Below are 23,290 nucleotides of genomic sequence, written 5' to 3'. Positions count from 1 at the left end.
AGCAGAATCAGTGTAGAGTGGGGAGCCAGGACTGATTTTCCCACCCTGAGATCATGTCCTCACTAACTCAACTGAGCTTCTCAGGCCCCCTGATTCTACACGTACTTTTAGGTTTGTATTTTACAAGTGGAATTTGTAATGCAAACTCTTCTTAGAATTCCCCAGTTCGTGAAGCTAATGAAACATGCTTGTATACCTCCTTCTCATCCCACTTTAGGATGGATCTCTGAGTGGAGCTCATACATGCAGGTTGAATACCACCAGGAGTTCTTACTGGAGACTCAGTAATATTAACTGATGGATGTTGTTAGTTGGTATTGTTGTCTGCGTGCTTGTCCCCAAAGGCACACTCACTCAGGTATTTTTTATTACCAAGTGCCTCTTAATTCTAGATACTTTTAATAAAGGTAGTTGACAGCCTTTAGCCCCATGCCTTTTCTGAGGCAGTTAATTGGAAATGAAAAGGAGTGTTGCTTGTGTTTTGCTACTATGCGTTGTGGGCCAGTAGCATTAGCATCATCTGGGAGCTCTTTTGAATAGGAACCTCAGGCTGCATCACAATCTTACCGAACCAAAAGTTGCCTATTAACAGTGTCTCAGGTGGTTCCTCTGCATGTTAAAGTTTGAGTACCACTGTGCCAAATAACCTTCAGAAATGAAAAGACCGCTGAGAGGAAAACAGATGGCGTATATAAAGTAGACTCAAGGCAGGGTGCCTGTGTAGCTCAGCTAGCTGATTGTCTGCCTTAGGTTAAGGTCATGATCCCAGAGTCCTGGGATCAGCCCCACATGCGGCTCCTTGCTTGGTCCTCCCTCAGCCCCTCCCCTATACTTGTGCGCTTTTTCTCTGTGTCGAATAAATAATTTTTTTTTCTTTTTTCAAATGTTTTATTTATTTACCTGACAGCGAGAGAGAGCGAGAGCAGGAACAGGAGCAGGGGGAGTGGAAGAGGGAAATCAGGCTTCCCGCCTAGCTGGGAGCCAGATGGGGGGCTCCATCCTAGGATGGTGGGATCACGACTTCACCTGAAGGCAGACGCTTAGGGACTGAGCCACCCAGGCGTCCCTAAGTAAAATCTTAAAAAAAAAAAAAAAAAGTGGACTTAAGGCAAACCAGCTGGCGGATCTTTAACAGAAGCTATAACTCCTGTAACTAATTCCTAAGAGCATCACTACACCATCAAACGATAAATTTTTAAAAAGCTTTATTGAGGTATAATTGACATACAACAATACACATAATTAATGTATACAATCTGAGTTTGGAATACGCAGACATCTGATCTTTATCCTTCACCTCCAGAAGTTTTCCTCTTTTGGAGAAAAGACACTTAACGTGGAGACTTGATGGGGCACCACGTGTGGCCGCACAGGTGGGGAGAGTTGCCAGATGGTCACGTGTAGCTTGGCGTGAGCCCCTTGCACTTACCTGTCCCTCTGCCCCCGCGCCCCCCACCCAGCGTCCTCCCCTGCCCGCCCCCCTGGCCGCCCGGGCGGGGCAGCCGGCCGCACCTGGGCGGGGACTCCCTCCCGCTGCCCCTTGCGTGGCCTCCTGGTCTTCGCGGGCCTCCCGCAGCCGGGGGCCGCCGAGTACTTGGGCGGTTACCGGGGGGCGGGCGCAGCTCTCGGCCGGCAGCCGCAGGTGAGTGCTCCGCGCGGTTTCCGCGGCGGTTACCGGGCTCTGCCGGTGACCCCGCGCCGCGAGGTGTGGCTGTCTTGCTCGCTCGGGCGGCTCAGGCTGCTGTGCACGGTCCGCGACTTCGGGCGGCGTTCGGGGCTGCTCCGGCCCGGCGTTCGCCGCTAGGGCGGGCGGCCGCGGCTCCGCATTCCCGCAGCACAGTCCGCTTCCCGCGCGGTCGCTGTGCGTTCGCATGTGGCCCTCTGCCACCGGACCACCCCCAGGAAAGGGGGCGAGGCCCGGTCTAGCGAACGCCAGCAGCGGGGGCGGGGGGTTCGGGGAGGCGGGGCGGCCCCCCGCGGTGCGCGCCTGGGTGCTCGCAGACGAGGGGGGTGGGAGGACGGGGGATCGCGGTGACGCGGGGAGCCGGCCCCCGCGAGGGAGGTGGGCGCCGCCGAGACCCCAGCCCGGAGCAGCGCACCCGCGCTTCCAGTCCCTACGGTGTGGATCGCTGCGAGCGCTGCGCCCGATGGCACGGTGCCCTGGTGTGGGGTGTGCAGGGCGGTTCAAGCAGTGATGCTGAACTTGTCAGGTCTTAAGAACTCTTCCCGAGTGGAAGAGATCTCCTGTCAAAGTCCTAAACAGACTAGATGCTCCTGCTCAGGAAAACTTCGCCGCTCCGACCCTAGAAATCCCTGTCATTGGGATTTGTGGGGGAGTTTCAAACATCTGGGTCTGCACTTTCAGCTTCAAATCTATCATTTAAATGAGTGTGAAAAACAGTCGTGCTGAACGTGTGTTAGGGAACAGACAAGTGATTTTTTTTTTTTTTTAATGCCCCTTTTCTGCCTCTTTGGAAAATAATTTATGAGAGGTCCTATTTTCAACAAAGCCTTAAATAAAAGTATTGCCAAACAATTGAAAAGTACAATACGGTATTGTTGACAATAGGCTGTGTGCTGTGGGAAATTCTGAACTAATTGATCTTGCATGGCTGAAACTTCATACCCATTGAACAGCAACTCACCATTTCCCTGTATCCCCCAGCGTCTGGTAACCACAGTTCTATTCTCTGATTTCAGTAGTTTGAGTATTTTAGATAGAGCGTGTAAATGGAGTCATCACGCTAAGTGAAATAAAGCAGCCACAGGACAAATAGTGCCTAATTCCAAGTGATAAGTGCTCAACAGTTATTGATATGCTCCTGTATAAAATAGAGGCATTGCATTACAATGTATCTTTACATATTTCTAATAAAATAATTAAAATATACTTTGTCCCAAACATATCTAAGGGTGTACATTGGCTAGCTGAATAATTTACATATAAAATGTACCTAATCTCCAGACAGGTGCCACAATATAGATGAACGTTAGACATTATGTTAAATGAAACAAGTCACAAAAGGATAAATATTGTATAATTTTACTTATATAAGGTACATGGAGGAGTCAAATTCATAGAGACCGAAAGCAGAATGGGGGTTACCATGGAGTAGGCAGAGGGAAAGACCGGAGTTGTTGTTTAATGAGTATGGAGTTTGACTTTGCAAAGATGAAGTTCTGGAGATGGGGGATGGTGATGGATGTACAACAGTGTGAAGGTATTGAACGCTGCTGAATGGTACACTTAAAATAGTGAAAAATGTTCATTCTATGCCATCTTTATTTTTCCACAAAACTTTAAAAGTATATGTGTATTTTTCAATTATGATATGCAAAAGGACTGTAAGTATGTTCCAAAAAAGATGGGAGCATGGACAGATCTGTGTTCACATCAGAAAGGTGTGGGAAATTCTGAAGGAGAAGAAGTTCTTCTAATTGTTTTTTTTTTTTTTTTTAAAGCTTTTAAAATGCTAATACAGAGCCACACGGGTGGCTCAGTCAGTTGAGCATCTGACTCTTGATTTCAGCTCAGGTCATGATCTTGGTGGTTGGGATTGAACCCCTGGTCGGGCTCAATGCTCAGTGTGGAGTCTGCTTGAGATTCTCTTTTTTCCTCTCTCATTTCCCCTACTTGTGCTTTCTCTCTCTCTAAATAAATAAAATATTTTTTAAAGATTAAAAAGATAAAATGCTGTGCAAATGGTGACACTTCACAGGAGAAGTTGGTACAATATTCAGGTGAAAGAAGCTTAAACCAAGAATTCCGGGGAAGTACATTTAATGTTTACTGTGATGCTGTCCCTGAATGTCTTTTATATTTTGAAAAAAAAAATGCTAAAAATTTCATGTTACACAAGGGAAGGATACATGGGAGAAAAGATCCTTGTGGTTTCTCAATAAGTATTAACAAATGTTTATGTAACATCATTTTAATATCTAGTAGATGCTTATTGAATGGGACATTCCCCATTTATTCCCATATATTTTTCTAATATAATAGGAAATTGATTTATTTCTGAACTAGAGGATTCATAAATATTTTAATGTTCATGATCCAGAAAAATTTTTCTCAGCTGTCACAGTGAATTTTTTTTTTCTTCTGCCAATATGCTGCAGTGGTTAAATATGCAAGAGAAGGCTTTGTCATAATTTTAAAATATTGCTCTGATGAACTCAGCAAAATTTCACTCAAATTATGAACAGTGGTATTTCTTATGCTCTGATTAGAAATAGTGAAGCATGTTCTACAATCACAGAAAGTTAAAATAAAAGCAACCAAATAATCAATTCTCTGTAGTGAATACATTCTACCTATAATATAAATAGATGATTTTTTAAAGACTTTATAAATATTTAACATTTATCATAAATGGTATTAACAGTGTTTATTAGTGTCCAGGATGTGTTTGGTTCTCCTGGTTTTCTTCAGATATTTATAACTACACCTTAAACTTATTGAATTATGTAGGGAAGTTTTAATGTAAGAACCTAAACTTTGGTGACTGAAATTTGATTTATATTTTATAGCACAATTAAGTTCTAGGATACTTAGCTTTAAAAAATGTCCTTTGCAGGGGCACCTGGGTGGCTCAGTTGGTTAAGCAACTGCCTTCAGCTCAGGTCATGGTCCTGGAGTCCCGGGATCGAGTCCCACATTGGGCTCCCAGCTCTGTGGAGAATCTGTTTCTCCCTCTGAACTTCTCCCTCTCATGCTCACTCTCTCTCAAATAAATAAAATATATATTTTTAAAAAAATGTCCTTTGCAGTATATTGGGGTAAATGTCATTGGTAAAAACAGCTGAGCCATTCACTAAGATTTTCATAGAGATGACTGTCCGATTTTGCTTTCACATATTTTTATGGTGATGAATTTTAAAGAGTAATTTTCATTTTTCAAAGGACAGGGTGTTTCATGTTTTACAAAAAGTGCAATGATTGACATTTTACCTGGTGAAACATCAGATATGGAAGAAAGCAACTTTTCTCCTAAAGCCACATTTCAGAAGCATTTATACAATCCAATGTTATTTTTTTCTTGACATCTTTGTATCTTTGCAGTTCAGTGACCTAGGAACAGTTGTGAAGAGCCGTGGAAGGATTTGGTGACGGTTGGGTCACATTGTACTTTCCATCCACCCTTACTAGTCTTACTGCCGTTTTGTACCATTGCCTATTTGGGGAATAAGATGGTTACTTGTTCCTTCATTGGTCACCTGCAGTGAATAAGATTGCTATTTGCACAGATTTATTTCCTTTGTGTATTAATACATAATATTTTTAAAAAGATTTATCCGTTTGAGAGGGAGAGAATCTCAAGTAGACTTATGCTAATCGCAGAGTCCCACACAGATCTGGATCCCACAACCCTTAGGTTACAACCAGAACTGAAGCCAAGAGTCAGAGGCTTAACTGACTGACCCACCCAGGTGCCCTAATATGTAATTTATAGCCTATAACAGGACAATATTGAATTTATTAGCCAAACAGGGACACTTGAGGTGGGGGAGGAGAAGGCATTCATTATTATGCTAGGACAACAGGCATAAATTGTGGCAACCCAGATATGTGGTTATCCTACCCATAGAAGATTTTCTATTCCAAGAAAGTGTTTTCCAGGGAAGAATTAGGGTACCCTTGGGAGTAGGTGGAAGGGTTCCCTGACCAAATCCAAAACCAAGGATTTGGAAACTTTAAGCAAATTTCAGTGGTCAGATATGTACTTTGAGTCTTGTGTATTTCTGGACTCTACCAACTGACTGAGAAGAATTCTGAGGTCACTTAACAAGTGGCAAGGTTCATAGAGAACCAAGGAACTAGACCAGAGGATTTTCCGGATGCCTGGGGAGACCATCACAGCTCCTCATTGGTGCTTAAGTGTATGTCAAAAAACAGAACAGACACTTCTTTGAGGAGTGTCCGTAGTATCCTATGAACTCTGTAGGCAGAGTTGAGTAAAGAAGAACACATCCAGAAGCAGTAGGTTTTCAGTTAGGTGTATGGGTGAGTGGCATTTCCTTGCATATTGATTCACCATTAGGTGATACAAAACATCTTTTCCTTATTATATTGTACTTAACTCATGTTTATTTTGGGGGAAATCCATTTAAGTGAGAATACAGTATTTGCTTGTAAAGGAAAAATAACGTATCCATTAAAGCTAAATCAGCATAGCTCTGAGATCTAAATGTTCGCATGTAAAGAAAAAAAATTTTTTTTATAAACATATAATAACTTTTATCCCCAGTGGTACAAGGTCTGTGAATCTCCAGGTTTACACACTTCACAGCACTCACCTTAGCACATACCCTCCCCAATGTCCATAACCCCACCCCCTTCTCCCAACCCCCCTCCCCCCAGCAACCCTCAGTTTGTTTTGTGAGATTAAGAGTCACTTATGGTTTGTCTCCTTCCCAATCCCATCTTGTTTCATGTAGAGAAAATTTAAGTGGTAGTGTTACTGCATAGTGCACTTCAGTGTTTTAAAAGTTGACATGTTAGTGATGAACTATCTGGTCATGAAACCAGGCATCCCTGTTTATAGAAATCTGAAGATCCTTTGATTATTAAGCTATAGTGAGCTTTTGCAGTATACTGGTCAATTTGGTCATATTATTAATTTTAAAAATATTTATTATTTATAGAGCGAGTGAGTTGGAGGAGATGCAGAGGAGAGAGGGAGAGAGAGAATCTCAAGCAAACTCTGAGCTTGACATGGGGCTCGATCTCATGACTCAGAGGTCATGACCTGAGCCAAAGTCAAGAGTTCGATGCTTAAATGAATGAGCCCTTTAGATGCTTGGATTTGGTCATATTATTGAAAGTTGAAAATAATGATTAGGAGCAGTTTTAAGGTGATAGGATCTCCGGTTTAGGGAGGCTTCACGGTGTGTAAGCTTTGGTGTCGGACGTTCCAAAGCCTAGATGTTCCATTTATTAAATTTACCACAGACAAGTTGCCTAGAGCAGCTTTTCTCTTTGGGGGATGATTACCCTTACTGTGCTGGGATTTGAAAGGACCAATGGTAATAGATCCAAAAAACCTGACACGTACTGGGAGCTTCTGGTAACATGTATGTTGTTCTTATTACTAAAGATAATAGCGTTCTGATCCTAGGGAGCTTGCTAAAACTTTAGGTTTGTCAAAACTTTGGGTGTATTCTCACCAAGAGTTATTTCATCTCCCTTCACCCGGTATTATAAAAAAGCTTATGCATGGAAAGGAATATGTAGAAATAAATTTTTGTGTTACGTGAATTTATTCCCCAAGCTGTTAACTAAGATAGCCTGATACTCTGATTCTTATTTTAGCCAAAGGGAATTTAAGCACATAAAAACTGATGTCTCAAAAGCACAAATCCTGTTGTTAGAATTTTTAGTTTATGGCCCAGTCTTGCTCCTTTTTTCTCGCAAATTTGGTGGCAAAGCTGGTAAGGATTCTGTGAAGCTAACTAACCCCAGACACTGACTTAATCTAGAACTTATTTTTTTTTTTAAGTTATTTCATTTTTTTTCAAGTTTTTATATAAATTCTAGTCACTGTTCAGTGTTAAATTAGTTTCTGGTGTAGAATTTAGTGCTGCTTTGGTTACATACAACACCCAGGGCTCATCAGAAGTACACGCCTTAATCTCCATCACCTGTTTAACACCCCACCCCCATAACCCTCTTCTTTATAGTTGAGTCTGCTTCCAGGTTTATCTCTCTTTTTCCCCTCTCCCATATATTAATCTGTTTTGTTTCTTAAAGTCTATGTATGAGTGAAATCATACAGTGCTTGTCTTTCTCTGATGGACTTACTTCACATTATACTGTCTAGCTCTATCCACGTTGTTGCAAATGGCAAAATTTCATTCTTTTTTATGGCTGAGTAATATTCCATCATATATACCATCCCTCCTTTTTCCATTCATCAGTCGACGGACATTTGGGCTCTCTCTGTAGTTTGGCTATTGTTGATATGCTGCTATGAACATCAAGGTGCATGTCTCCCTTCAGATGAGAATTTCATATCTCTTGGGTAAATACCTCATAGTGCAATTGCTAGATCATAGAGTAGTTCGATTTTTAACTTCTGGAGGAACTTCCTTACTGGTTTCTTTTGAGATCAATTTATTTTTTTATTTTTTTCCTTTAAAATTTTTTTAATTAACATACAATGTATTATTAACCCCAGGGGTACAGGTTTGTGAATCGCCAGGTTTACACACTTCACAGCACTCACCATAGCACATACCCTCCCCAATGTCCATAACCCCACCACTCTCTCCCTACCCCCAGCAACCCTCAATTTGTTTTGTGATGTTAAGAGTCTCTTATGGTTTGTGATCAATTTAGACACTTAAGTATTTCCCAAATTCTTAGTTGTGCTTTAAGAGGGAAACAAAAGCAAAGTTCAAAATGTTCTAATTTATTTATTTATTTACTTATTTTTGAGAAACTGTTAAAATAGCATATCAGAATGAATACTAAGGGGCCAACCTCAAACTCTTCAGGTGTCCAGAATCAATTCCCCTCTTTCAAATGGATCTTTTTAAAACTATGAACTCAGCAGGTGAATCCTGTTGGTCTTGGCCAGTGCATCGGTTAGTCCCTTGAAGAGCTCTAGTTTCAATGGGGAAGGCTAAGTACAGCAGAGATGGCCAGCCAGGATGAAGCATCCCACACTCGCAGTTAGAAGAATATAGAAGGACGGTTCCTCACACAACACACGGAAAACTTTGCGGCTGGAAAAAGTAAAACCGTTTTGGGAATCAGAAGACATTTATTACAGAGTGGGATGATTGCTCTGCCCTCCAACGTTGATTGGCTAATGTGAAGTCAGTGTTTCAGGAATTAAATTTCTTGCTTAATTTCTCCTCACCTCTCTTCCGTGTGGAACAGCACATCCCCTCACGTGTGACTTTGAATCTGGTTTCTGTGGTTGGGAGCCATTTCTCACAGAAGATTCGCAATGGGAAATCATGAAAGGACTGGCCAGTGGAGAGAGCCACCTTCCTGGTGATGATCATACAGCAAACACAAGTCATGGTAGGATATTTTCCCTTTTAAAAAAATATTGGTTGCCTTTCTGTCATGTTGCAGAATGATGAACCTTTGTGTTTTCATTTCTAGCTATAGGCTACAAACATGGAGCTCTGGTTTGTCTCGCTTGAAACTCTCCTGATCAACATCATAATTTGAGTTGAGTTTCTGAAAATAATACTGTTTTCATAACCAACATTTTTGAGGTCTCATTTTTTACAAGGTTGGGCTGAAAGCATGGTGAGAGGGGAAGTCTTCTGATAATTTTCTTTAGTTGCCAGAACTCATGTACAATAGGCTTGCTTTCTTTTTAGAGCAATCCAATTTTTGCAAAACAGAAAAAAAAAAAAAACTTTAATCTTTCTGGAAAAGAGAACAGAGGTTTAGTGCTATCTATAAAATAAATCGACAAATGTTTGAATGCAGTTTAATCACTCTTAAATCTTCTTTGTAACAATCTTCTTTCTCATGTATTTTTAACCTACGTTACAATTTCTCCATGTACTCTTAAAATACAACAGTCAAATGACACATAGCATTTCGATCTGGGTTTGTGAATCTCCAAGGAAAACAGAAGCGTTTTGTTCTGCTTTCCCTTGTTGGTGTCCACGACATTGCCTAGGTACATGAATATCGTATTAACTTTATAAAAACACAACTGCACTGTCGATCCTCTTTAAGCTCCTATAACCCCCTTGGACATTATTTATTTCTCCTTTAGATTTCTGAAGAGGTATGCCAGAGCTAACAGTGTTGACCATGTTTTAAATTATAGCCACTGGAAACTGGAGTTGGTGGGGGATGTTAGGGGTTGGGAGGGAGACTCTAGCCATCCATCTGTGGTCTAAAACTATAAACCCAGCTTATTTGGCAGTGGAGTAAGGTCTTACCTTTTCTTTTCATGGCAGTGAACCATATTTTTTCTTTCAGATTCTGGAGGATTAAAGTTTGAAACAGGACTAATGATGGGAGCTCTAAGTTAATAGCCCACTTTCTTTAAGCTCATATAATGTTTCTTTTTCTGCTCTAAAACCATTGACTGAATCCATATCCTGTACTACACCTGGGGTACACAGGTGGAAGCCATGCTCCCTGCCTCTGGGGTGGTCTGAAGTCTAGTGACTGAAGCCCATAGGTGAGGATTTGCACTAAGATATAATCAATGTTTTATATGAGATGGAGGGTGACTCAGTGGAATCAAGAGGCCTTCCTGGAGGAGGTGACTCCAGAACTGAGCACTGAAGGGAGAGTTGCCAGAAAGGCTGAAGTAAGGAGAGGTGTTGAGGGAGGTGTTCTAACTGACGGAATATCCTGGAAGAGGATGGGAGAGATGTAGGTGGTTCTGGCTGAGTGATGGGTATGTCTGGGCAGAGTATAGAGAAGATGAAGCAGCCAAGAAAAGAGGGGGATTACGGAGTGCTTGGAATTTGAAATCTCTCTGGAGGCTCATGGTAACCATTCTGTCTATGAAAGCACATGACCCATTAGTTTTATTCTAATAGGCTGAGATGCAACACTTTTCTGTAACACTGAATGGCCTGTTGATTACCTTTTAAAGGAAGCTCCGTGGTGGTTCAGAGCCTGGAACTTGGCCTGGCTGGGGGCTGTAGTTAGGATGCTTTAAGAGCTATCTGGGAAGGGTGAGACACACTGAGGCCTCCGGCCATTTTATTGGGGCTCACCTGTCGGTGTGTTCAGTCTGGCTCTGTGCTTGGGTCTCTGGGGGAGATGGGCTTGCTGTTTCGGGAGGCGTGGAGCTCTGCCATGTACGAAATGGTGCTTTTCTACTTTTCTACTCATAAGCTGCTCACATGGTGCATGGGGTGGCCTTGGGTGACCTCTTGGAGAGCAGGGTGGCAGAGATCCCTGTTTGCCCAGGGGTAAGTCAGGATGTTGTTGACACTGCATGAATTCGTTAAATGCCTTTGTGCCCCATTTTTTTTTTTTCAGCTAGAAAATAGGTAAAATCAAAATATCTTTCACGTAAAATTATTAGGATTAAATGAAGTAATACCTGCTAAGGCTTTTAATGTGGTAAAAGCCCATTAAATGTGACTGTCTATTGTCTGTTTGTTCTAGTAAGAAAACTAGGAATACCACCAGGGCTGTGATAATAAGGAAACATTTATTAGTAATCTTCAGATATCGTGTAATTACCACTGAATTATGATTTATGCCAAAAAGAGATGCTAAAAGTTCTCTTTTGTTAAATATTGAAGGACCCTTTTTTCTTTTTCTGTGATCTAAACAATGCTCACAGATAACAATACACTGATAGAACTGGAGGCAGCTGTTATAATTGAAAGTGAGAGCAGCAAAGAAATTGCAGCAATTCTCTCTGGAAAGGGCACATCAAGGAGTCCCTCTGCCATTAAGTCTGTCCTTTACCTGTGATTGTCATTGTGACTTTAAGATGATCACTAGTGGTCTTACATCACAAATGAGGAGGCGGAAAAATTGTACCAGGAAGCCCTAGGAGAAGTGAAGCGGAAGTTTCTGGGAGAAGGCAGCAGGCTCAGCTTCCCGGCTCCCACATCGAAGACCGTACGCTTACCTACAGCCTGTTATGTTAGACCTTTGTGTTTGTGGATTACAGTGCTTTAGAAAACTATTTAATTTCCAGTATTTTTCCTCATATATGCACATTCCCATATGTAATTTTACATAATTGATGAATAGCTCGACATTATGTAGCTTTTCTTTTTGCAGTAAAACCTTGATTTTCCTACCTCCCTTCTTTGCTTGGTTTTTATTTTCCAGTTCCTAGTTGTTACCTTATGAAACCTCCACACAGACAACTCATGTTTATTCATTCTTATTTATGCTCCTGTACACATATGTGTACGTAATGGATATGTATACATTGATAATTTTAAGTATTCTGATGATGATTTATTTTACCAAAAAATGAGATCCTATTGTAACTACTGTATCTTACTTACTTTACTAAAGATAGCTCATGGCAATTCCTCCAAGTCATCAATTATAGTCATTTTGAATTTTATTTTTTCTGTTAAATACATACATATACACACACATACATGTGTATGGGCACACATGTATATATATACAAAAATGGGCAAACATACATATTGATTAGCAGTATGGCCACTCGCAAGGTTTATTATGGGAGGGGCATTACAGGAACAATGGTGCTGTCTGCCTCCGGTATCAGGGACCCTGCCTTCCACCACAACCCAGCCAGGTTTCTGAGTGGGCTGCCCATCTGTTAAAGTATTTTTTAAATGCAATAAAATTCAACCTTTTTGGTGTACAGTTCACTAGTTTGAACAAACATATATAATTCTGTAACCATCAGAAAACTCAGGATATAAGAGTTCCATTCTCCCCTTGATTCTATACCACTTTGTAGTCAGTACCCATCTCATTTCCAGCTACCGGTATCCACGGATCTGATTTCTGTCCCTATAGTTTTGCCTTTTCCACAATGTCCTATAAATAGGATCCTACAGTATGTAGCTTTTGGAGTCTGTCCTCTTTCAGTTAGCTGAATGGATCTGAGACTCAGCACGTTGTTGATTGCAGTGGTAGTTCCTATTTTTTTTTTAACTGCTGAGTAGTATTCCATTGCATGGATAAAGCATAGTTTGTGATCTCTGATCAGTTGAAGGGTATTTGGGCTCTTTCTAAATGTTGGTGATTACAGATATTCTGTAAAATTAGCATACGGGTTTTTGTTTGGACGCACGTTTTCATTTGACTTGCATACTCCGCACAGTCCCTCTGTATAACTAATTTTTTCATTCTGGTGATGAGTGCAAGAGCCTACTATTTCTGCCCACTGGGACCTCTGATCAGGAAGTGGCCCCTTTCAGAAGGTTAGGCTCCAGCCTCAGAGCGTTTCCTCAGGTCCATGCACTGGTCGGTACTCGGGTAGAGATTTGTGGGAGGAGAAGACTGCAGATCTCTGCAACTCTGCCTTTGCAGCGCTGTCCTCTGGGAATGCTGCCTTCTGAACTCGAGGAGCCCCAAGGAGCATCTCTATCTTTTCAGTTTGAAGAGACCACCGCCTTCTTATGTGGCAGCTAGTAACTGTAGGCAATAAACTGGGGAAGTTGTATGCCTTCATGCATTTGTTTTCCCTCTCTTAGAGGTCATTATCCAATGATCTTATATTCTCATTGTCCTACATAAACCACTGTCTAATGCATAGTGTGTGTGTGTGTGTGTTTGCTAGTTCAGGAAGACTAAATCTTGTCCCTGATCACAACCTTGCCAAAAAGTAGAAGAAGCCTAATTTTTATTAGTTTGCTTCATTTCTTTCATCCAGATATGCCAAAATATCATGACAATGCTGCAAAATCCATTCTTTTACACATTTTTTATATATAGGATGCTTTCAGTTCTACGCAATACATAACTATGAATGAGACAACTATATTTTTACAGAAAGATGTACGTTCCTCCAAAATCTTAATACTTTAAATTCCATTAGGAAAATAAGAGTGCTTCCCCCCCCCCATTTGTCAGCAAAGGCATTATTCTCTTAAATTCTTCTAATCTGTGGGTATAAAATGATTGCTTACTTATAGCCTTTATTTGTACTTTATTTAAAAATTATCTTTTCAAATGTTTCTAATTTCTCAGCTTACTTAAATCATCTTTAAGGTCTCTAAATAATATTCTGAAGCTTTTAGTATATAGATTTAAAAATATTTTGCAAATTATTTAGGTTTTTATATGTTTGCTGCTATTTTAAGTTATATTTTAAATACTTTTGTGTTTTGCTGGTATGTAGAAATGCAATTATATTTTTAAATATTGACTTTGTATCCAGTGACCTTGCTGATTTTATTTATTATAGCAAGTACACACACACACACACACACACACACACAATTTTCTAGGTTCCCAATTATTTTCTCTTCAATAATGACAATTTTATTTCCTTATTTCTAAATCTTAAGCCTTTTGTTTTCTTTGTTTCATTACACTGGCTAGTAACTTTGGAAAAATGTTGACTATAGCTGGTGATAGCTGCTATACTTCTCTTGTTCTAATTTCAGAAGAAAATTGTCAATAATTCAACCTTAAGTGCTATATTTGCTGAAAGATTGTTTACTTTATTAGGTAAAGATGTTCCCTTCTATTCATAATGTTTTCTTTGTGTGTGTATGTATACGAGTCTCTGTTAAAATTTGTCAGATTCTTTTAGTATCATGATAATCATATCATCACATTTTTTGTTTGTTCATAAGGGGGATTTTTCAAATATTAAACCACCTTCGCATTCATGAGCCAGATCTCATTTGGTTGGTTTTGGTCATTGTATACATGATTTTTTATTCTATATGATAATTGTTTTATGATACTTATGGTATTTTTATTCTGTATGATACTGGCTTATGATTATTTGTATTCATTATAAAGTCCGATCTCTAGTGTTTTCACATCATGTAAGGAGTCCCTTCTAGACCATTGCATTAAAAGCAGGTGCATGCTTCATAAATGATGGATGGTTTAATATGTGGAAGCCGACCCCCTCTTTCTTTAATTCTTATACTGTGTTAGTCATAAATTCTGATACTGTGTTAGCCCCTCTAGGGTTTGTGGAGTTTTGCAATATGAACAACTCAGCTTACCAGGAACCATCTCCTTGATATATTATAATTCCATAGTTCTCTTAACTAAGTACATTCTGCACAGCAAACTTATAAGAAGGTAAATCCAGAGACATTTTTCTAGAGGACTTTGGGTCTAGGCTCAGAGTTCAGATTCTCTTTACCCCGCACTTATAAATATTAAGTCTGTGTTATTTTTTTATTATTTATTTTTCTAACTATTAAAGTGCTCTTAGGATTTTATTTAGCTTTCAAATAAATTTTCACTAAATTAATATTTTTACAATATCTTTTCATCTAAAAACATGTTATCTCTATTTTACGCCTACATATTTTGTATAACGTAATAGTGAAGAGGATATCTCTAATCATTTCTGTATCTAGGGTCTTATTGCTAAAGTTAAAAAAATAAATCACATTTCTTTGTTTCCGTTTACCTTATCAGATTTCTTATTAATACTTATCATTATTTAACAATAGAAGCCTTGGGAGCTTCTACTTTTATGGTAATATTATTGGCAAAACATGAGAACTGTATTTCTATTTTCTATTATATTTGCTAAGTATATTATTTTCTTGACTCCCATTCCCTAGGCCTATAAGATAATGTTAGTCTAAGGTAATTAATATTATCTGTGATTAATAGTGATAGAAATCTCTAGTTTCTCATTTTAATTAAAGTAGCTTTGTTGTTTGCCATTTAGGGTATTTGTTTTGGGGTTGATTATTGGTCTGCATTTAATTATTTACTTTTAATATTTTCTTAAGTTTTTTTAATTGGCAATGGCTGTTTTTTTCCACAGTCTTCTCAATACTTGTTGATCCGAGTCTGACTCTACCCTTTAATTTGTTGATCTGAATGACTGTGTTGATAGAGCAGCTAAATTAAACTCAGCTTCCATTCATGGAAAGCTCAGTTTGGTCAGGACATACAATTTTTTTGATAAGGATTTCAAATATAATTGATAATTTTTTTTCTAAGATTTTATTTATTTTATTTGACAGAGATTACAAGTAGGCAGAGAGGCAGACAGAGAGAGAGAGGAGGAAGCAGGCTCCCTGCTGAGCAGAGAGCTCAATGCGGGGCTTGATCCCAGGACCCTGGGATCATGACCCGAGCCGAAGGCAGAGGCTTTAACCCACTGAGCCACCCAGGTGCCCCATATAATTGATAACTTTTTAATTAGAATTTTGTATCTATGATCATGAGTGACATTGCAGTTTATTTTTTATTTTCCTATTTCCGTAACTTATAAGTTAGAGATATCTGGCAGGGAGATATATCTGAGTCAAGGAGTTCTTCATATTCTTTAAGACTCAAGATCCCTTGAATAATGTTAGAAGTATTCCTTAAAAATTAAATAAAACTCAACTGTTTTGCCATATATGTCCAGTAGATTTTTTTAAAATCACTTTTGTAGTCATTTTGTGGTATACCCAATTTATTCAAGCCTTTACTGCTTTTAGAATTTGGAGTTTTAGTTTATATGTCCCCTCCTTTATTGACTGCTTGTTTGAAATTGTATACATTGTTTTTAAATGACCAGGGCACTAGGATCCTTGAATATTTGTTAATTTGTAGAATTTTGATTAGTCTTTTAAAAGTATTCAATTGAATGTTAGTTGAACCTAAGAATTTTTTTTAATATAATTTTTTATTTTTTATAAACATATATTTTTATCCCCAGGGGTACAGGTCTGTGAATCACCAGGTTTACACACTTCACAGCACTCACCAAAGCACATACCCTCCCCAATGTCCATAATACCACCCCCTTCTCCCAAACCCCCTCCCCCCAGCAACCCTCAGTTTGTTTTGTGAGATTAAGAGTCACTTATGGTTTGTCTCCCTCCCAATCCCATCTTCTTTCATTTATTCTTCTCGTACCCACTTAAGCCCTCATGTTGCAACACCACTTCCTCATATCAGGGAGATCATATGATAGTTGTCTTTCTCCACCTGACTTATTTCGCTAAGCATGATACGCTCTAGTTCCATCCATGTTGTCGCAAATGGCAAGATTTCATTTCTTTTGATGGCTGCATAGTATTCCATTGTGTATATATACCACATCTTCTTTATCCATTCATCTGTTGATGGACATCTAGGTTCTTTCCATAGTTTGGCTATTGTGGACATTGCTGCTATAAACATTCGAGTACACGTGCCCCTTTGGATCACTACGTTTGTATCTTTAGGGTAAATGCCCAATAGTGCAATTGCTGGGTCATAGGGCAGTTCTATTTTCAACATTTTGAGGAACCTCCATGCTGTTTTCCAGAGAGGTTGCACCAGCTTGCATTCCCACCAACAGTGTAGGAGGGTTCCCCTTTCTCCGCATCCTCGCCAGCATCTGTCATTTCCTGACTTGTTGATTTTAGCCATTCTGACTGGTGTGAGGTGATATCGCATTGTGGTTTTGAACCTAAGAATTTTTAAGCTGAAACAATTTTTTCAAAATCCTCTCTTCCTATGCTATTCTTTTATAGGTGAAACAGAATTTAATGAGCTTATATAATTTCTATCACTCTTGGTTTGAAGTTAGGGAATAATAGCTTTTATTCTTCCCTGTTGGTTTTGGGATGTTAAAGCCCGTATAGAGGAGCTTGGCTGCCTCCAGTCCATAGAGCATGTGACTCTTGGTCTCAGGGTTATGAGTTCAAGCCCCATATTTAAAAAAGAAAAAAAAAAGTCTGTATAAACTGGTTCTGTTTTTCTCATTCAGAGATGATACTGCTGATTTGCAACCTTGGTTATTCGGTTAAACACGTGGCCGTAGCTATAAAATAATACAGTTTAATTCTGAAATCCTTTCCATGTAGTTAGCATTAACCAGTATCTAGGAAAATCACCTTCTGAAAATGGTATTTTTCAGTCAAAATTGTCTGCTTTCCCAGTTGCCCATCTCTTCGTGATTATCAAAGGGCAGGATCAGACCTTGACATTGTCCTGCATAGCCTTCCTTGTGAATTTTCAGTATTCGAGGAAGCCACCCCTGACAGCAGTTCAGAATGTGTGATCTTTTGAGCTGCTAAAAGATGTTATCCCCCTGTATGTTTGCCATGAGCGCATCCACGGAGTTAAAATCTAAAAGCAGTTATTTTGTTAACGCTCAGATTAGATCTTTAATTAAGCTTTCATCCCCACTAGCACAGACAACAATGTCAAACATGTAAGCCCCAGGAGAAACCCAGCTCATTCCACAGGCTCGCATCTTTCAGTCCTTTGTGAAGAAACTTAAAAATAATGCTCTTGTGAGAATTTCATAAGGGCGTGTTGACTATCTAATTGTAAGCTTAGAAGCTTCGTTTAATTTGATTATAGATTCTAATTATGACCCAAGTTAAGACAATAAACCTATTCGTTTAGGGGATTTAGATCAAGAGCTTGTTTTTATCAATTGGATTTTATCTTACTTCATGTTATCCATATGAAAAAGCTTGGTCATTTACAGAACTAAATGGTAAATAAGTAAAACATGTAATTTTCTTGTTGTGATTGACAGTTGATTGTCTGTAAGGATAAGATGTTAGAGTAAAGGACTGCTAAATGTATAACAGAATTTGTATCCATGTGACTTTTACAAATTTATTTATTTATTTATTTATTTATTTATTTCGTAGGCTCATTCATTTATTTCCGATCCCATCAATCTCCAAGAGTGGCCAAGCTTGGAAGTCCTGTTCTTACAAAAGCCCTCACTGCCTCTACCCCATGTCAGGTAACCAGTTACTGGAACTTCCATCAGCCATTCTGTGTTTGTAAACTGTTAGGTGTGGGTTACTTGGGCCCGTAAATGACTGCTTTGTTTTACTGCCATTTTCATGATGAACTGAGAGATTTACACAGACTATCAGCACGAAATGTCATGTCCTTCCAAAAGACCATTTGCAGTCTATGACTTAAATGGTTCTTTTGTGGGGCCTATTAAAGAATATTTCTTTCATTTTGTATTCTTTCCAAATAGTCCTTCCAGTAATCCAAAGCTGTGGGTACATGTTGCCAAAGCTGCTGATTGTTTTTGGCCAACAGTGTTAATTGAGTAAAATAAAACAAGCCGAGCAAGTGCTTGCTGAAGGGAAGATGAAAGCACAAATAAAGAGAAAGAACTGTGTGCAGAACAAATGATGACATCTTCTGAAATTTTATGTCTTCAGTTAGTCTTTGTATGCCAAGTAAACACAGAGCAGGCGACACGTGCTCAGTCCGTTTCATCAGCGTGAGAGAGAAGAGGGCAGAGAAGGACTTCGGAGTCTGACAGACCTGGTTCTGATCTCCGTTCTGCCACAGACTCTGTACTCTCTTCGAGGCTCCGTGTCCACACTGGCAGTGTAGTATTAGAGTACCTTTTTTCACCCGGCTGTGAGGATTATCTGACAAAGTATCTGGCACATAGTAGGTGTTCACTAAACAGAATTCCTTAATTTTCTGTAGAACTAACACCTACACTTCGACGTTTCTGTTCAGCTTGCTTTGTTTTCTATCCTTTGGAGCATTCCAGCAAGCCTCCAGGCCCTCAGGATTGCAGTTTAATTTTTGTAGTTATCAGAAGACCGCGCAGATCGATACTGCTGCACACCAATTCGTCTCCTGTAAATGTGGCGGTACAGGAGTTTATTCTGGCATTCCTGCTGACAAATTACATATTGTTCAGAGGAATAAATCTAATTATGTGTTCAACTTGATATAAATCTGAATGGGAGTGCTCAGATCTCTTAATGGATTGTCCTCTCTCTCGTTTTTTTCCCTTGTTATTTCTCTGTGGGGATTACATGTAAAATAACTGCCTGGACTCCACTTCGCCCACAGGCATTCTACCTTCGCTTTGTTTCGCTGTGTGATAGATACAGATTTTTTTTTTTTTTTTTTTTTTTGAGAACTCCTGAGGCATTGACTCGCTCTGTAAAAGTACTTTACAAGCTTACTTAGCCTTAATTCAAGGTCCTACACCAAAGGGCTGGGATCACCGTTGTTATATACATAAGGCATTGGATACTAAACAATAAAATGTATTAATTCTACTTGTTCTGTGGAAGTCTGAAAGCAAACATTAAGAGCTTATTGAAATTCCCGAGATTCAGGGAGGAAATCATATACATTTTTTCTTTTGAAAGATTATCCACATTTTCCATTGATGTGTGCTGGTAGCCATTAATCTGTGATCATTGGGATTATGTTTCAACAGTTGGTTGTTTCCACTCGGAAGCATTTTTCTCTGTTGTTGCTTAGGAGTTTAGCGCTTGTGGGGCCTCAGTGAAAGCCATGGACAGTTTGGACACTTGCTGATTTATTTCTCAGAACCAGTACTCAATCTCCCAAGGCCTCGAATGCTGAGTTTGTGGTTTGTCTTGCTTTTTAGAAAAGTAAGAGTGTTTCAGGGAGCCATTCCAGACTGCTAGAAGAGGTTTTTTTCCCTGCCTTTATCTGTATCTGCTTGAATGTTAGTACTTTTGAGTTAGAAGGATGGATATTTGCGTTACTTTATAATACTTTTGGTCTAGGAAGTGGAACTAGACAATTAGAGAAGGTTGTCTGTAGTCAACTTAATGTCTTTCCAAAGGGGTATTCTAAGAATATAGTATTACTTTTTTACAAGTCTGTGGTACTGTGTGATACTTTTATGAAAGAAAGTTACGGAATAAACAAACCAAATTCTTCTTGAATTATCAGCAGTCCAGCCAATCTTCCTAATTGGAACATATTGATAATACTTATATTCGTGGAATAGCAGATGTTAGTCATTATAAAATGGTGAAGTTAGGCAGGGACATACCGAAGCTGTGTGCTTTGATATGATTAAAGTCTTCATTTTATGAAATTACATTTTTTTCCCTACATAATCATACGAAGCTAATGCATTTCAGAACCCTTTTTTTGAAAGGACTTTAAAACCGGGAAGCTTTCTTTTGAGTCTCCTCTTCTAACAACAGGCTAGTAGAGTCATTTTGCATGAATTATCTTGTGCCTTATGTATAACCAGCACATGGCTTCAACACGTGCAAACTTTCCTACATCCACTCCTTGCTTAAGAAGTGGACTCTAATTTAAAGACTTCAAAAGTCCCTTCAGTCACTGTTGGAAACTTGGCGTTTTCCCATGGAAGAGCCAGGAGATAGTACAAACAGAACACATGGAGGCCAGAAGCTACTATTTCTTATTGGTGTTGAAATGCTGTTACTGTTTTGAATTAACTAGGAAATATCAAATATGAAGGAGATTTATGGTAGGTATTAATACTTTCTGAGTTCTCCTATTTGAGTTACTATATAAAATTACTTTTGGGGGTGGCACCTGGGTGGCTCAGTGGGTTAAAGCCTCTGCCTTCAGCTCAGGTCATGATCCCAGGGTTTTGGGATCGAGCCCCACATCGGGCTCTCTGCTCAGCCAGGGGCCCACTTTCCCCTCTCTCTGCCTGCCTCTCTGCCTGTTTGTGATCTCTCTGTCAAATAAATAAATAAAATCTTTAAAAAAATTACTTTTGGGGCTTCACGATTAATTAAAGACAGGATGATTGATATTACAAAGCTCCTGTTTTCGAAGCTAGTTTGCATACTTGTCTACTTTAAAAACACTTCCCCCACTTGCTTTGCACTTGTTTTAATAGTCTTTAATTTTAAAAATATCATAAAATTTTTAAAAAAGTGAATGAGTTTTTCAGGGAAAAGATAGATGAAGCAAGAGATGGGTTGGTTCCACAAATGAAGCTTATTAGAGCCAGGCTACACATTTGAACTAAGTTTTCCAGCAACCAGTAGAGATGGATGAATCATCATTTGGTTTAGATCTAAGGCAGTAAAAATAAGAAAACAAACCAAAAATAGTTCTTGTGAGAATTCTTTCCTGAGTGCATACAGTGATAACAATGTAAACATTCTTGCTCTGACTCGGCACACACATACTGCTTACCTGCTCTGTGTGGACCACAGCCCGCAATTCTGAGAATACAACAGAGACAACCGAAGTATGTTTGTCCTAATGAAATGTCGATTTTAGGGATTCTGACGGCAATTCAGTGTTAAAGTGCTCTGAGAGAGTGGGTACAGGATAACAATAATAATCCACTTACAACAATTCTCAACAAATTTTGAAAGGCCATGTCTTATAACGTTCCCCAAGTGAACTCATGTCAATGAGAAATTCAGTAAAAAAAAAAAAAAAGAAAAAAGAAAAAAGAAACAACAACAAAAAAATGATGGAGTGGGACTTGCAATGGTGCAGTCACACTTTGTCCCCTGATTGTTTTGTTCAATCCAGTGTAGACATTAAAGTAGGACATGGATTCTAGAGGAAGTGTATGGGGGAAAGGCTGAGCCGGTACCCTCTCCACCTGCGCTTGAGCAAAACACATGGAGGCTAATCATTTAAATGGAAATAACATATTTTACTGAAGATTTGAAACTTCTAATTAAGCTTATTCAGATGAAGAATAGACAGGCAAACACGTAATTATGACTAGGATTAGAGAAATCACTATGGTAATGTGGAGGATGTGTGTGATGAATGATCCCCACTCAACATGGACTTAGTCCCAGCTGAATTTTGAGGAGCTACATATATATCATCTTTTCTCTTTTTTTTTTTAACTATTTTTTTTCTATGTCTTGAAGATAAAACAGGTGTTGCACATACTAGACAGGGTCCTTTGTGAGGCAGAAAAAGCAGAAGTAGCTGAGCATTTGTAATACAGCTGAGAAAGAGCTTGAAGATCTGGCTAAGAGATAGGGGAGCAGTTGGAAAAAGAACTGTAGGAAAGTTGAGGAAAGATACAGAACCTTTGAAGAGTTAGAGTTGCAGCTGGACACAGACCAACATCGAATGAAACAGAAATAGGAAGAAATTATTTTCAACTTGTAAATAATGCCCTGGAAGGTCATTCACAGAGTTAAGTATCAGAGAGCCCAATTACTCCTTTGTAGACCTGGGCTCTCACTCCTCTGGGCTACTTCATGGGGTGATGTAGGAACAGAAGGGCAAATGGTGTGACCAGGGCCATCACACTTTCCAGACTATTCACCTATACTCAGAACTATTAGTATACCACCTGAAAAGCTGTCCTTTCCTTCTGTAATAAAAATGAATTATTGGGTATTTTATTTTTTATTTTTAAAGATTTTATTTAGAGGAGAGCACAGAGAGAGAGAGGGAGAAGGAGATGTAGAAGCAGACTCCCCTCTGAGCAAGGAGCCTGATGCAGGGCTTGATCCCAGGACCCTGGGATCATGACCTGAGCTGAAAGCAGACGCTTAACTGACTGAGCTATCCAGGAGCCCAGACTGGGTGTTTAAAAAAATAATAAAAATAATGAAGTCGAAAATATAGTTTAAACTCATAGAATAGTCTAAGCTTCATTTTCTTTTTCTCTCCAATTTGCAATTAAAGTAACTGCTTTGTGGGAAGCTTTTTTAACCACACAACATTGTTTTGATACAATAATTCATTGTCTGTATAAAACATGTCTTAGTGAAAAACCAAAAGAAATAACACCAAGCCTTTAATATTAACATTGATCTGGCTAGTTTTTAATGAATCAGGCATGAATCACAAAAATAATTTCCTTTTGACTGGTAAGTGGTAAATACAATTTAAATGGTTGGTGTAGTGTTAACATACCTGTTTTATAGTTCTGTGTAATAGAATTTTCTGCGGTAATGGAAGTTTTTCTCTGCTGTGTCCAATATGGTA

The 23,290-nt window shown here is 39.2% G+C and overlaps 1 protein-coding gene across 1 annotated transcript in view; it reads left to right on the top strand.

The window, feature by feature from the left end:
* Window positions 1-23,290, top strand: part of MALRD1 (MAM and LDL receptor class A domain containing 1) — a 751,478-nt gene that overhangs the window by 86,452 nt on the left and 641,736 nt on the right. The window contains 2 exon segments of the mRNA XM_059404562.1: window positions 8,885-9,031; window positions 18,232-18,329. Coding sequence (XP_059260545.1) covers window positions 8,885-9,031; window positions 18,232-18,329 — 245 coding nt within the window.

The sequence above is a fragment of the Mustela nigripes genome, chromosome 6 (assembly GCF_022355385.1).
Source record: "Mustela nigripes isolate SB6536 chromosome 6, MUSNIG.SB6536, whole genome shotgun sequence".
NCBI classification, from domain to species: domain Eukaryota; kingdom Metazoa; phylum Chordata; class Mammalia; order Carnivora; family Mustelidae; genus Mustela; species Mustela nigripes.
This window is presented reverse-complemented; position numbering and strand designations above follow the sequence as displayed.